At 46.4% G+C, this 15986-nt stretch overlaps 2 protein-coding genes across 2 annotated transcripts; both read left to right on the top strand.

Annotated features, from left to right (window-relative positions):
- Window positions 1-586: 586 nt before the first annotated feature.
- LOC129784721 (heat shock 70 kDa protein 12A-like) lies at window positions 587-2731 on the top strand. The gene is given in 3 exon segments (XM_055807730.1): window positions 587-737; window positions 1693-2091; window positions 2094-2731. Coding segments are annotated over 3 exon segments (1188 nt in total).
- A 5827-nt stretch (window positions 2732-8558) lies between these two features.
- LOC101913378 (cytoglobin-1-like) lies at window positions 8559-12545 on the top strand. The gene is made up of 3 exons (XM_005237389.3): window positions 8559-8863; window positions 10862-11093; window positions 12326-12545. The coding sequence occupies exons 1-3, from the start codon at window positions 8769-8771 to the stop codon at window positions 12452-12454; spliced, it is 456 nt and encodes a 151-aa protein (XP_005237446.1). The 5' UTR covers window positions 8559-8768; the 3' UTR covers window positions 12455-12545.
- The last annotated feature ends 3441 nt before the right edge of the window (window positions 12546-15986 follow it).

The raw sequence follows: 15986 nt of genomic DNA, 5'->3' as shown, positions 1-15986 counted from the left end.
CTACTGTCTGTGCTGTTTCTCCATCCTCTTCAGGCCAGTTCACCCTGCTTCTTGCCTCTGCTGCATCCAGATTCTTTCTTCTCTGGGCTCCTCTTCCATCCAGCCTCTCCTCATCCGGGCCACCTGCTTCTCCCAGGGCCTCTCCTTGTCTCTCCTACATCCAGGGTGTGCTCTCTCTTCCCTCTGCTTCTTCCAGGTTTCTCTTCATCCAGACCTCCTCTTCTGTACCCCTTACAGCTATTTAACTACTTAGCAGGAACCAGCCACAGCTGCACATTATCCACGTCAGCCAGCCCACAGCTGTATATTATCAATGTTAATTAACCTGCCTTAATTCCTTTATAATTCCTCTACATTGGGGGAAAGGATGTCCCAAACAGGCAGTAACAACTGCTCTATCCTTCCCCCCCCCTCACCATGTAGAAATGAGCCCCATGGAGGTCAAGGGTACAAAAACCACCACCCCAGCGTGGGCTTCTGGGGTGAGAACGGCCTCCCTTGCAAGTGACATTCTTGCAGCGGTGATCTTGCCACCTTTCCTTGCACCTCTCTCTCATGATTTTAGGCAGGACTTATCTCTGACATGATGTCTGAGAATCTGATCATTGCCTTGGAGCCGGAGGCTGCATCACTGTGGTGCAAACAGCTTCCACAGGAAGGGTTTATGGCAGATGACAGTGACAAGAAGAAGTTTGAAAACTCCCCTGGGATCCAGTATGTTGTCGTTGACTGTGGAGGTAAAATTTTCCCTATTTAACAGGTACCATCTTTGCTGGGCATGGCATATGGCTGTTTTGCAGTGTCCCCAAAGATCTGCAGTGCAGTCCCAGAGCTTGGACTCTACTGCTGCGCTTGTCATGGGGATTTTATTTTCATTTCTCACTTCATGAGATCCCATGGGTAGGCAGAAAAAGAGGAGGAAAGGACGGGACTGCTAAAGGCCTGATCCATGGCAAATGGAAGTCATTGTTTCATGCCATCATGCACTTCAGGCCAGACAGTCACAGTAAGAACACCTGCCATTGTACCGGACTGGGCTGCACCACGTCCCAGCCTCAGTCACTGACGTGCACCCATGTGCTGTTGTATAGCCTGAGCTCACAGCCTCCTCTGTAGGAACAAGTGTAGTGCCCAGTGAACTGAGCAAAGAGACTGACTGGCAGGCACTGTAGAGTAAAGCTTTAAGAATAGTTTACAAAGCACTTTTTAGTAGTTTTTCTAGTTTCCTGTGTGAGTTTTTTTGGTGGAACATGTATTTCCTGCCAAGAGCGATCTGATGATTATGAACAAATACTGAAAAGGCATCAAGAGGACCACAAGTTTCTGAGTCACACCACCACTGCTCATCTTAACTCTTGTATGTCAAAAGGCAGGAGTCAATTGTCTATGTGAGGCCAGCCTCCTTTTGTAAACAGAAAGGAGACCGGCTTGTGCAGGGAGCAAATCAGAGCATCCATCTGTCATCAGAAGTTACTGTAGGAACCTTGAAAGACCAGGCTTTTATACAGAGGTGTGTAAATTCAGGAAATGTAGAGGTGTGCAGGCAGTAGTGGAGTGAAGAAAACAGCAGAAAAGCACATTTGTGAACTGGGAGTTCAGAAGGTAAGATTATATTCAGTGGAAAGTAAAGACCTCAAGTACTTTAAAAAAAACAACAGCTAACTTCATTTGTGTTCGTGTGTGGGTATATAGGTGGCACAATAGACATCATGGTACATGAGATCCAAGAAAACCGTTTACTGAAGGAGTTACACAAGGCAACGGGAGGTGGATGGGGAGGCAACAGTGTGGATGAAAACTTCACTCTTTGCCTCAAGAAAATATTTAATGATGGAGTATGGGATGAATATGTACAGAGCCACCCTTCCGAATTACGGCATATGATGTACAACTTTAGTATACAGAAATGCTTGACTGGCAGGGACGCCATCTACATACATTGCTACCACAACTTGACCAGAGTGGCAGAGCACAAGAAGGACATCTCTCACTTCTTCAAAAATGAAGAAGGAGCTGTGTGGTGTGATGGGATGATCATGATTACCTATAAGAAAATGAAAAGCTTTTTTGACCACCATATCAAAAATATCATTCGAGGGAGATTCTTGACAAGCCTAAAATGGCCAAGGTTAAGTACATTTTGCTTGTGTGAGGCTTTGCGTCTAGTATTATCTTGAGAGATGCAATCAGGCAGGCCTTTAGCAAGAAGTATCATATCCTTTGTCCAATGGAAGTCCAAGTGGCCATTGCAAAAGGGGCTGTTTTATTTGGAGTCAGTCCACACGTTATTGCCTCAAGAGTCAGCGCTTGGACATATGGCATAGCAGTAAGTGAGAAATTTGATGCTTCTATCCATCCCTTCTGTAAACAAAGGGTTTCAAAAGCTGATGGCTTTGTTTATTGCACGGATCTCTTCAAGAAATTGGTGGGAATTGAAGAGGCAGTGAACATAAATGAAGGTGTGCACTATGATTTCTATCCAACAGAACCAGATCAAACAGAAGTATGCTTTTCTTTCTATTGTACAGAAAAGCAGGATGCTCAGTACATAGATGAGGAAGGGTTGGAAAAGCTTGGCTCCGGTACAGTGCCAATGCCAGACACAAAGCTGGGGAGGAAACGCCAGCTGAAGCTGGATATTAAATTTGGGCTCACTGAATTTAAAGCCACATGTACTGATGTTATTTCCAAACAAAGTTGGGCAATTATGATAAATTTTTTAGCTATGTAAATGCTTGGTGCATCAAGCAGCAGAGACAATAACTCAAAGGAGGGTATGGCTTTAGTGGGAGGCAATAACTACTACAACAGAGAAGGCAAATGGACCATAAAATTTGTCATCCAGCCTTCTGCTTGCACAAGTAAACAGTTTGCTGGTCTTATTCTCTGGTTCCTTCCATTCCTCACCAAGCACCCTTTCAGTCCAACACTCTTTGTTGTATCTGAAAGCAGGTTTATCTGATGTATCTCTTGCCCTTCTAGTTTAGCCCCATTGCATCTCTGAATACAATAGTCCATACCACCAACATAATGAGTTGTACTCTATCTGTGTTTGATACAAAGCTTCTGGACTGGTGTCTAACTTGTACACATATACCAGCCCATAACTGTTTCTTTTAGCTTGATGTCTTCTCTCAGTTATATTTTCTCTTCCTCTGATATCAGATCTCTTTATTTGGAGACCAGGTTTAATTCTGCCAGGGGTGACATTCAATGGATTTCAGTTTTCTCCAGAACATCATCTATATCGATTGTGTGTAATTAAAGCACTCGTCCCAGTCAAGGGTGCTGTGTGAAGCAGTAACTCGGTGTAGTCTGGGAGATTGTATCCAAAACCTGTGGGAGTGTTGTTTCCATTAAACCATTGGATGGTTTGATCTCATTAACTGACAGATACAAATGCCAGATTGTAACATTACAGATATGAATAGTGCTTATGCCGCTGCCTGAGCCCCTGTCAGCTTTGGGTACTTTCTACATCTCTGACTTGGACTTGATATTTTCCAAGTCCTTAAGAGCTCATTTCTTTGCCTCCTTCTTACAGCACCTGTGCACAGGTTCAGCACAGTGCAGCCTGTGTGAGCCCAGATTTGTCCAAAATAAGGATGTGATCCTGCAGTGCTTTGGGTCTAGCTGGGCTGGAGTTAACTTTCTTCATAGCTACCCTTGTGCTGCTATGTGATTTATAACCAAAACAGTGCTGATGATAGCACACCAATGTTTTTGCAATAGCTGAACAGTGGTTGCAAGGCCATCTCTGTTTCTCACTTGGTCCCTGCAGCGAGAAGGCTGATGGGGGGAGCAAGGGGCTGGGAGAGGGCACAGCTGGCACAGCTGACTCCATAGCCTGTAACTCACGCTCAGCAATAAAACTGGGGTGAGTTTCTCCAAAATAGCTATTGTTTGGCGATTGGTTGGGCATCAGTCCGGTGGTAGGATGTGGTGACTTCCTTTGCATCACGTTGTTTGGGTTTTTTTATGTAATTTTTTCCCTCTTCACTAAGGGTGGCTGTGGAGTTTCCCTGCTGAACACCAGCCTGTGCCAATGCAAATACTTCATTAGCTGGATGCACTATGTGAAAACTCAGTGCTGGCATCTTTATTAGCTGTAATGACTGTGATAGAATCACCCCTAGCCATGTACTTCACGGCATCAGTCATTAAAGCAGCATTCAGCTTATTAATCTGTATACGTACTATGCCCTATGATGTATAAAAGCTGAATTATTTTGAATACATTGCCTTTGTTTTTGCACTTAAAATCTTATGTGTACAATAAAAATATTCACAACAGAAACCTGTGTATTTTTCTGTTGTGTCAGATGGTAGTACTCTGTAAACTATGTGAAGGCTATTCTTGCTGGTCCCAAGAAGCTGAGTAATCCTGCTTTTTTCTTACCCTTTCGACTTGGTACTTTCACCAGTACAAACTGCAACACAGCTCCACCTGAGCCCACTACCACTGTCTGAATGGGAGAGAGAAGTGCGGTCTGGTGGCAGCTGGGAAAGCTGCGTGTGTCTGCCCCAGGTCTTTCCCACCCATGTACTTTGTGGGCTTTAGCGTTCAGACATTGATGCCAACGGTCATGCCTGCTGCTCCTTATTTTATTTGTTTTGATGAGCTGGTAACATTGATAACTGCAGGTACTGAGCATGGAGCAGGTGCAGGTGTTTGTCATCTCTGTAAAAGCAGCACTGAATATCAGCATCTCCAGCTAAGCATCTGAGAAACCTGGCAATACCTGCTGTGGGGGGCTCTAACCTCAGTCTGACAGTGTGAGGGGTGTTGGGAAAATAAGAGTTATAGCTGCCAAGCCCCTTCCAGCCACTCTCCCCAATGAGCGTGTCTGCTGACCTGGAGATTAACCCCTGTTGCATAATAAATAGGGTGGTTTATTTGTATTAAACACAAAACTTAACAGATCGTGAACTTTCAAGGAGAAGAAAACAGGGGCGGCTTTGCATTGCCTATGACCGGGGCATCAGTGAGCTCTGTGGGCAGTTATTGCTGCTGGATCGTGAGCAGCTGGGCAGGTAGAAAATGACATCTGTGTCTGCGGCCAGCACTTGCCAGCTGACTTCTGTCTAAAGCACATGGTTTCTCAGAAACAACAAATAAATCTCACTGTGCAGACCCACCACCATTTCCCTGCACCGCAATGGAATCACACCCTCTGCTTCCTTGGCTGGGGACAGAGCCAGGAGCAGCCTGGCTGCCGCATGCAGCACAAACCACAGCAGCTGCGCTCCCGGCTCGGGATTGCCCAGCACCATCCGCCCTGCCCTGGCCTGACCTTACCCGCTGAGGAGCATCCCGTCCATGGCCCAGGCTGTCCTCTGCAGTGCTGCCCGGCACTCCTGTCAGAAAATATTTCTCCCCGTTCAGCAGAAATTGAACTTAAAAGCATTCACCTCCTTTGGGATATGAAAGAAAAATCATGGGAGATGAGAAAGAAATAAACCAAGCACACATCCTCTTCCCCCAGGGAGAAGGGGTGAGGTTGGCAGCAATGTGATGACTTTACAATTAAACAGCACATTTTTCACAGCTATTCCATTTCAAGGCCAAAAAAATAGGCTTTTCTGCAGCTTTTGTGTTTTACTCTCTAGAGACCCATAAGGTGTAGTATAGATGTGTATAACCCTGTTAGAGATGTCAAAATGTTATGAGGTATTGCTGTGTTCATCTTACAAGGACTCGGCAGATCATATGGGGGAAAATAGAGGATAATTTTCCAAAACAGTAAATGTCGCGACGGAGGGAAGACACAGTCACTCAATATGAGTGATCAGCAGACTTCGTTTATTGAACCTTACAGTCACCTTTTATGCCTTTTTATAATTGGCTCATACATATTACAAAAGTTAAGCTCATTATTGGTTAGTTGCCTAAATACCAAGCCCGCCCCTAGTTTCTCTTCTGTAGTTATCTGTTCCCACCTGCAACATTCTTTTCCCACCGAAATCTTCCTGTTATTGTGTAACTTTTGCTTTACTTCAGATAAGCTGAGAGCGATGTGCATTTTTGTCCAGCCAGCTGGACTATGTCTATGTGACCCTTTTCAGCTAGCCAGTTATCCACAAGTAAAAGTAACACCAGAAGGTGAAAGGAAAGAACAGAAAAGCATGTCACAAAGAGCTTGGTGACATGTTTGTCTGTGCAGGAGGAGGTCAGGGCCTGCCCTGTGCAGCTCACAGCTGGCTTGACACCAGGTATAATTGACCCATTGCACCCCAAAACTGGACCAACCAGAAGAGTTTATGGTGGCTCTGTGGAAATGTGTTTAAGAAAGAGCAGAAAATGCTGAAAAAAGAAACAAGGCCAGGGCAGGTACAGTACCCAAAGGGAGACTGGTGGAAGAGCGCATGCTGGAGCAGTTGAGTAGCATACAAGGAGCAGCAAGAGCAAAGAGACCCCCATGCACCAACCCCCAGTTCCTGCACCACCCATGGTCTCACCAAAGGGCCTGGGTATAACCTGTGGCACAGGGGTGGGGGACCAGGATGCGGGGGAATGGAGGTTTTTAAGTGTTGGTTTGTTACTTGGCAATAAATTAATTTGAATGAAATTTCCCAACACAAAATGGTACTTTTTTGGCCTATGACAGGATGTCTAACAATATGTTGAGTGAATGAGCACCTTCGTACTGCAATGTCCCAGATGAGGTTGGAGAGGGGAGAGGAGAAGTCCCCCAGGGAACTTTGCTTGTGAACTGCTGCGAACAAAAACCAAATGGGAGGGAAACGAAAGGTGAGCAAAGGAGATGAAGAGGAAAAGACTAAGAAAGCTAAGAGGGAAGACTCATCCTTGAGCAAAGTCATTGCTGTCACAGCTCAGGTCAGAGAGCCAGGCTCACCACAATACTCCAGCTTCTCCCACTGAGAAGTGTCCACTGCAGGTCAGAGTACACCAGGATCTACAAGAAGAACATGACACCTACAGAGAGGAGTAGATGTTGCAAACCAGTAATCGTACACATTCACATCCCAAATAAAAAACAGCTCTACCTCCATGCTCCACACCTGCTTTAGCCCCTTTTACTTTGGCTAAAGTTGGTGCTGCTCTTTCTTCAGGAGCTCGGTCTCTCCCAGGCCACCCATGACAAGTACTTGATGCACATTCTGCTCTTGGCCGTAGGTTTGATGCTTTCCCCACCAAGCTCCTCCTAGAAGGTTTTGCCTGCCAAGGCCTGGGAACTGCCAACTCCTGTGGTGCCATCCTCACTCCTTCCTCTGTGTCCCTGCGCTGGTGGCTCAGCTGGGACAACCGGTGCTTCTCTGGTTTGTGTTTGCCTTCAAAGCAGCAATGGTCCCAGCAGCACAGTGTGCTCTGCTCCCACCCCCCACCTCCCCGCCGCCCTGCTCTCCTGAAATCTGGGGCATTTTTCTGAGGATTTGGGGATGAGAAAGCAGAAGGTTGCACAGCTTTTATCAGACCACTTGTTTGCTGTGGTGAAAAGGGAGAGGGAGGGAAGGGAGGAGCAGTTTCAGTAAAGTCATTTGAGGTATCCCTCGGCAGTGGTGGGACACAGCCCCTCTAAGACTGATCAGTCTTGGTGAGATTGCAGCCACCACTTCCCTTCTGCTCTGGGGTATCAGGCTCGTTTTGCTCGCTGTGCTGCTCAGTTCCCCCTTGTGCATGTTCCTTCCCTCCTCTAAACCATCCCAAACAATACCAGGTTTTGTCTGCAGTCGGAGTCCAGCAGCAGCAGCAGTTCCTCAAGCCCTTTAGCCCTTATTTTGTGTTCGTGCCCTGGACTTAACCAGAACATTCCTGCCAGAGGTTAAGCCCAGGCGCTGTGTGGATAATCCAAGATTTTTTTTTGCCTCCAGTTCCAGAAGACTGTGACAATAACAGGCCCGTAGGTGCTGTCTGCAGCTCCACACTGGCCCTTCTGCTCCTTACCTTTTTCTCTCTGCCAGGCAGGTAGGGTTTAGGGATAGGACAGAGATCCCAGCTGTAAACCAGGAAGATGAGGGTAGTGAAATGCCTGTGTCCCGTGCTGGCTGTCTGCACAGTTTATCTCCTGCGTTACAATGAGGTGGCCTTCCAGGGCACTGTGGCCACAGATGCTGTGCCCACGCTGCTGTCACTGTTGCCACAATGCTGTTGTTTTGGGCTGGCGATGCCTCCACCCACCGAGTACCAAGGCTGGGGGTAGCTGTGGGGTAAGCCCCTGCTAAACCAGAGGGCTGTGGGGAAAGCAGTGGCCGTGGCATGAAAGCAGGACTGGAGAGAGTTGCTGGAGCTGGAAATGGCATCACTGGACTGAAGGACCAAGAAGTGCTGGGAAGAGGGGCCGGCAGGCACCATGGTGCCTGCAGCACAGCAGCACTCTTGGGATCAAACCAGGAAAATTAGTGCTTGGGCAGGGATCACCCTTAGGAAAGAGAAGCCAAGCACTGGCCGTGGCAGGGGTGAGAAGGGAGGAGAGCTGATTTTTTCCTTCCTCACTGAAAACTCTCTTTTCCCTTATCTCCTCAGACAGCCAGATCTTTACTCTGGCACCTGATGCCACAGTGAGAGTGCTAGTCCTCCCTCCTCATGTGGTTGATTTCTTTCCTGATTAAAAGTGATTAGGCAGCCCTAAAGCCTGCAGAAATGTGACCGAGGGAAACGGAGACAAAGAGTCCATTCAAGATCTCTTAAATCCCCGGGCCAGTATTTAGAGAGCCCTGAGGAGACAACTGGAGCAGAACCACCCTGCCAGGACCTCCCTGTCCTTCTCCCTCCTGCTGCACCCTTTGTTGCCAAGGTCTCCTCCACCATGTCATTCTCTGAAGCAGAGGTGCAGAGTGCCCGCGGTGCCTGGGAGAAGATATATGTAGATGCTGAGGACAATGGGACAACTGTGCTGGTCAGGTAAGGAAAGAGCCCATCCTGCTGCCACCCCAGAGGGTTGAAGGAGGAATGGCAAGAAGGATGGAGTTACCACCAGTACGTTTTTCACACAGCCCTTGCTGGGAACATTTTGATTTGCTGTGGTTTATCTCACCTCAGGGAGGAAATGGGGAAGAGGAGACATCCACACAAAGAAAAGGAAAGGGGGAAGAGGGTGGGAGAGGAAGAAGAGATGAGAACAATTTCTTTACTCCACCCATTTAAGGTAAAGAAATGGAAGTGTGATACGAAAGAGAATGGGAACAAACATAGGCCCTATTTCCCTCTTCCCCTTTCCCTCTGAACTCCTTTAATGACTTTTTTTTTAACTTGCATGTCCTCAGTATTTCTCTTCTGACTCTCCTTCAGCCTTTCCAGCCCAGCGCCCGTCTGTTTCATTGCATTGTACCCCTCCTGTGGGCTTTCTCTCTTACATTTTCATTCTGTTTTCCTCTCTTCTTCCATAAGATAGATGTTTCTTCTATTCACCTTTCAGATATCCTTCTCTCAGCTGGGATTTACATCACCTACATATGCACCAATCAGTCCAAATACTATTTCTGGTTATCATACCTTTGCCACTCCCTCTGGCTTTTTTGTATATCACATCTTGTGCCTGGGTCAGCCCCAGAAAGGGTTAGGCACTGCTCTTTCCTTCTGCAGTCTACACAATCTGTGGACAGTTAGGGTCAGAAATGCATCTATAAAATGCTAGCAGCATCAGTGGCTTGGCTCCCAGGGTAATTTACTCTAGAAGGTTTTTGCCTTAATGTCCTACAGCCCCAGCCCTGCCTTTAGAGAAGTTCTGGGCTCCCCAGTACAAAAGAGACATAGACATACTGGAAAGAGTACAACGAGGGGCCACAAAGATGATGAAGGGACTGGAGCATCTCTTCTATGAGGAGAGGCTGGGAGAGCTGGGGCTGTGCAACCTGGAGACAAGAAGGCTCAGGGGGATCTTATCAATGTATATAAAAACCTGAAGGGAGGATGCAAAGAAGACAGAGCCAGGCTCTCCTCAGTAGTGTCCAGGGACAGGACCAATGTGCAATGGGCACAGACTGAAAGACATGACATTCCCTCTGAACATCAGGAAACACTTTTTCACTGTGAGGGTGACTCAGCACTGGCACAGGTTGCCCAGAGAGGCTGTAAAGTCTCCATCCATGGAGATATTCAAAACCTGTCTGGACATAGTTCTGGGTAACCAGTTTGGGCTGGGGGGTTAGACCAGATGACCTTCAGTGGTCCCTTCAAGCCCAACCATTCTGTGACTCTGTGAAATGCAACCTGGAATTTGGTATTGCTATTTTAGGTGGATAACTGGTTTACCCAGTGGAGTAAACTACTTAAGAGCTTGACCAAGATGACTGTAATTGATGTTATAAAAGGCAATTCCTTTATGAGTGGCACTGAATTGTGTTACTTTTGATTAAATGAAAGAGTCAGTACCTGGTACTCAAACAACAATCCCTCACAGCCAGTAAGAAAGCTTTGGCATGGACTCTAGGAAGGGGTTAATTAACAAAACCAATAGTAGGGTTTCTCCACCAAGAGCACAGTGGACTTATCTGCTGTCCAGAACATCTTTGGGAATATTGCACTGTCACACTCACCCCGTGTGAATGCGGCCCTACTTCTCTGTGGATTTTGTCTCTGCCTAACTCTCAGTCCACACTGAGGATAGTTTACTTTAAAAGCAGCAGAATAAATTCCAGGATAGGTAGGTTTTAAGGTGGATTGAGCAAAGGGAAGTGGCCTGGGGAGGGCCAAGGGAGGGAACAGGTTGCTGTGGGCACAGGGGCTGTGTGCAGATGGGAAGGGCAAAGAAGAACCAAGAAATGCAGGGGAAGGTGATTTATGTTCTAAAAAAGAGAAAGGAAAAGGGCAATAAAAGCCGAAGATAAGGCCTGAAATGTGAAGCCATATCTGCATCATTGCCTTGGTCCACAAATTAGGACATCTCTTGTTTCTCCACAGGATGTTTACTGAGCACCCAGACACCAAGTCCTACTTCACTCACTTCAAAGGCATGGACTCTGCTGAAGAGATGAAACAGTCGGATCAGGTCAGGGGCCACGGCAAGAAGGTTTTCTCTGCCATCAACGACATGGTGCAACACCTGGACAACTCTGAGGCTTTTCTTGGGATAGTGAACCCACTCGGCAAGAAACATGCTACCCAGCTGAAGATTGACCCCAAAAACTTTAGGGTGAGCCAGCAGCCCTCTGTGCAGAGGATGTGATTGTGAAGGGAGGATGTCTCCCCCTTTGAGGGTTAGAACTGAAGAAAACAGGCTTTGTATATACAAATGTATATACACTCCAGAGCGTGCAGATTGTTGAAGGTGAGACAGGTTGATGGTGGTAGATAGGAGGCGTAAGAGATCTGGCATCTGTTGGGAAGAAGGCTATGCAGCAGATGTGATGCAGGCAAATCTGCTGATGTGGGACCTGCAGAGCTGCTGACCAACTGTAGTGGGTTTTCTCAGTGCAACAGGATTCCCATGCTTGTCATTTAGTAGTAAGACACAGAAAAGCAGCTTAACACTGGACTTCAGTCCCTGATGTCTCTGTTTTTCTCCAGTAACAGGAACTGAGCTTTCCTAGGACAACTGAAACAGCTGGTATTGAGCAACGATGGCAACGGCATTGCCATCACTAAACAAACACAGATAATTAATACAGGATCGAACGACTTGCCCAAGTCCACCTAAGGTCACTACCAGAGTGCATTTATAACAGTTTTGTCTGCCTTACACAGCACAAAATACAAAAAGAGGCACCTTCTGGCAAAGGTCACTTAGGCACTGGGAAGGTGATTTGCAAAGCAATGGGCCCAATTTTCAGTCAGTGGGAGAATAAGTGAGGATTTCTGCCTGGAAAGATCCTGAAAAGAATTTTTCAGGGTAAAGTTGTACACAAACCAAAAATGCTGCACTGAAAAAGAGTTGACATTTCAAAGTATACCACCTACCTAGTGACTGTAAAGACAAACTCTCATTGCTACAAAGTGCTAGATAGCTAATAAACGGGAAAGATTAGGAAGGAACTTACCCCCCCAAGCCATGTGTTCCATAGGTGCCCAACATGAGGCTTCTTGTGGCCTCTAAACATTTGGGACAGTTCACTGCCAGGAGAAGTATGGCAGTAGATGGACCAAGTGAACCAGTCCTGTACAGCTGTCTTTAAGTGATGGGCGCAGTCAACATTAACTAGATACAGGATAGTTAAAAAAACAGCAGAGTGACTGGAATTTTTTGTGAATTCTATAATGCACCTAATTTTCCAACACCTGTTGCAAGGTCTGCGTGCTATACACTGTTGCATTGTTTTTGTACCTTTTTCTGTCCCCTAAGAATCCCAGCTAAAATTATATATCTTGTTCTTATGCCTCTAATGTGGAGGAAAGTTTACACTGTTTGTTTCTTCCCTTCTTGTTTAGATTCTCTGTGACATTATCTTGCAACTGATGGAGGAGAAATTTGGTGGAGACTGCAAAGCTTCCTTTGAGAAGGTGACCAATGAAATCTGCACTCACCTGAACAATGTCTACAAAGAGGCAGGTTGGTGAGGATGTGTGGCCTCCAGGCTCTTCAAACACCTTGCCAGCACTGACTTGCTGCTTTTGGGCCTCCAGCCACAGTTGGAAGAATGAAAAAGTTTTTAAAAAAGCACGAAAAAGGCTTATATAATGTAGATATCAATGTCAATAATTTCCTTAGCAAACTGAGTTTCTACAGCTAAATAAAACCCGTAGATACATCAAAGCCAACCAACAAATCCTGATGTGCTTTGCAGCTTCAGTGGTTCAGGTGGGTTCCTCTGGCCACTTTCCTTGAAGACTACATTTTAAGACGATGACTTTAAGCTTACTATTCCTAAGAGAAAGACTTGCTCCTTCCAGCAGCACCAGCCCAGCAAGGCACCAGCCACTCCTTGTCTCAGCTACCACCTCTCCATCCACATGAATGGTGAGCAGGATACCATTTTTAAACATCTCCAGCGACTTTGTAGAGGTCATTATTTAAGAGGCAAGTTTAATGTTTGAACTAAAATGATGCAGGGAGTGTTGTATGGGAAAGACTAACGTCTAAGACACAGGGAAAGGCCTGTCCTGCATGAGCCAGTGGAGTTCCCCAACCTTGGGAGAGGTTTCTTGGAGCAGCTTTCAGCACAAGGGATGGCAACACTGAATGTGGTCACCACTGGGTCCCTCTGGGCAGGGATGAACATCTCCAGCACGTGGATTTCACTGCACTACTCCCAGCAAATTGCTCTGGCCATGTCCCCAGGAGAGGGCAATAGTACTGAGCTCACTAGCTCCTGTGCTTCTCAAAATGCATCCAGCTGAGGGGCTTTGCTGCTTCGGTGAGTGGGCAGCATGGTGGGCTCAGCTCAGTGCGGGATTGCTATGGCGCTGCCCTCATCCTGTCCTGTCGCACGGCCTGAGCCTCCCTTCAGCGGCAAATGAGTGCCGAACTATTTAATTGCTCTTCCTTGTATTCCTTAGACGTGGTGAAAGAATCAGCTAATAACTGCAAATAACCACAATTATGCTTCAGTGTAATGCAATAAACACAGAGAAAGCAGATACATCCTCTCATTTGTAGCCTGGAAAAGGCACTGGCGATGTGCAGTGGTGGTAGCTAGTTACAGTTCATGGTTACTGGTGGTACTGGGGGGTCTACTGAAACCAGCTCAAGCTCCCACCCAGGCACCCATCACGCTTGCAGGAATCAGGCTCCTCAGGCACTGGAAAGGGAAGCTTTTCACTTGACCATGAAAAAACAATTGTGTAAACAGATAAAAATGCAGAATTCTCCTTCATGTAGGTTTCCTCACCAATTCCATTTGTTTGTCAAAAGATGCTGAAATCCCAAAGTTCAGAAGATGAACTCTCGTTGGAGAGGGAGGATGGGGCAGGATGCTTTATTTGATTCAGTATTTTACTCCGCTTGGGGAGAAGGGGAAGCGTATTGCACAACATCATCAAGTACTGAAAGAAAAGAACGAGACTTGTAAAAAAATATTTACAGTCTCGAATCCCTTTGAGGGAGTACAAGTACTTAACACTCTGAAAAGCTTAAAATAAGGTCTCCTTTCTATTTACTTGTTTTAATGCATGTTAAAAGCACTATTTGCCATGACCAGGGTTAGCTGTAATGACATGCTCATCATTGCCATAGGCACCTTGGGCTGACAGAAGCCTGACACCACTGGCTGATGGTTTAAGGCTTTTGTGTTCCCTGCTCCTGTGATGGAGAGAGGCACAGCAAAACCAAAGTGTGTGAAACAAACCAAACTCAGGCTTAAGTAAAGAGGGAGTTATTTTTTAAATCCATCTACAAAGGGGGGACACATTAAATTTTTAAAATTTGTGTGATGTGAGTGGTTTAGGAGTACATGCCCCCTTTTTTTTGTTTTGTTTGAGATTTCAAAGGATGGCAGGAAGCTTTCCCAACAGAGCATAGATCAGATGACATCTTGAGGATACCTGAGCTGAGCTCCCAGTTTTCCAGTAGCCTCACTGCACAATCCTGTCTGACTTTCCTTGTAACTCCCTGTGCTGCTGCAAAACAGCAATATTCACACACTTTGGAGGCAAAAAACCCACACTACTTACTGAACCGGTAAATATGTGGTGCTATACATACTGTATGCATTCTTAGAGATAACTTTGACCTTGTGAAGAGAAACCTAAGGGAAACATCATGCCTAAAGGTAGCAGGAAGAGATTTCCCACAGAGCACCACCAGTGAGTGGGACCAAAGCCCTCCTTGCACAAAGCTTCATGGTTTTCTTACAGCCTGTGGGACATCAGGAAGGTCTGGGTGAGACAACAAATCCGTGAGGTAGCATGGGTAGTATGACAAGTGCCTGTGACAGGTTAAATCAGCGAAGTACCATGGAGTAATCTTTGTGCCTGACCTAAACCAGAACAGTGCAAACACATGGAAAATACTGAGAAGTATTGAAAATATGGGAAGAAGAAGAAGACAGGGAGCTCATGGAGGAAAGTTAATCCCCTCAACTACTAAAATCAAAGTGCTTTGCCAGCCATGTTGCTGGAGAAAAAAAGCATCCCCCCAAGTGAAACTTGACCTTGTAGAGACAACCAGACACTTTCCTGATTACAAATATTACTTAACTGCAAAAACACCTAAGTACTTAAATACAGTTCATCAACTTCATTGAGTGAACTCAGACCCTCCAATGGGAGCAGCTTTGGGAAAGAACAAGGAATAGAAAATAAATAAAGCATCATAGGCAAAGAGAGGAGAGAAATTTAACTTGAAAAATTTCAGTCCCTGTGGTGACAGAGTGGGAACTTACCCAGAGACAGGTGCATTTGCAAGGCATCCCTGTGCAAAAACAAATCAATGTTGGGATGAAATCCAAGAGTCCAGTGGTGTGTGACAGCACCACCAAATCACTCTAAGACAAGGGCTATGAATATACCGAGGCAATCTTCTTTACAGAAGTAGTTAACCTAGCTGTTGAGGCATTTAAGCTGAATAATTTCCCTGCTGGAGAGTCTGAGCCAGGCAGCCTTCCTGCCTCTGCCTACAGCACAGCGAGAGCTCAGCGAGGTCTGGGGCTCAGCAAGGTGGGGAAGGCAGGGAAGTCGTCTTGGGTGTCCTGGGGCTGCCCATAAAGGGGACTAGGCACCTTGCAGGGGATTTGGGGAAGCTTCTAGGAAACCCTTCTAGCAGGGCCCAGAGGAAAAACCTCTCTTGCACCCACTCTTCCTGCTGGAAGGCCGTTGGTGTTATTGGTGGTTGAAGTGAAGGACTGCTTGAGCTCCTTTGCTTGTAGAGCTGTGGGCGTAGGAATAGATAGATCCCTCAGAGGTCTTGTTTTACACTGAAAGAGTAGGGCCTTCTTCTAGATGCTTTTTGAACACCTAGTGACAGGTAGGAGGTGATGAGGGTACGACCCAGATGGGATCATGCTGGGAACAGCAATGCTTTTACCCTGTGCTTGGTGCCAGGGCAGTTGTTTTTGCTAGACCTGGAGAGGAGCAGGGGAGCCCTGTCAGACCTTCAGTTTGTCTCCTCGGTTAAACAGAAGGTACCACAAGGCTTGTAATGTGTGTAATGAGA

The sequence above is a fragment of the Falco peregrinus genome, chromosome 6 (assembly GCF_023634155.1).
Source record: "Falco peregrinus isolate bFalPer1 chromosome 6, bFalPer1.pri, whole genome shotgun sequence".
Lineage (NCBI taxonomy): Eukaryota > Metazoa > Chordata > Aves > Falconiformes > Falconidae > Falco > Falco peregrinus.
This window is presented reverse-complemented; position numbering and strand designations above follow the sequence as displayed.

Excerpts from the sequence above, each read along its gene's own strand:
- LOC101913378 (XM_005237389.3), top strand. The coding sequence starts at position 8,769 with ATGTCATTCTCTGAAGCAGAGGTGCAGAGTGCCCGCGGTGCCTGGGAG. Across the intron at positions 8,864-10,861 it reads GGGACAACTGTGCTGGTCAG|GATGTTTACTGAGCACCCAG; the intron begins GTAAGGAAAGAG and ends GTTTCTCCACAG. Across the intron at positions 11,094-12,325 it reads TTGACCCCAAAAACTTTAGG|ATTCTCTGTGACATTATCTT; the intron begins GTGAGCCAGCAG and ends CTTCTTGTTTAG.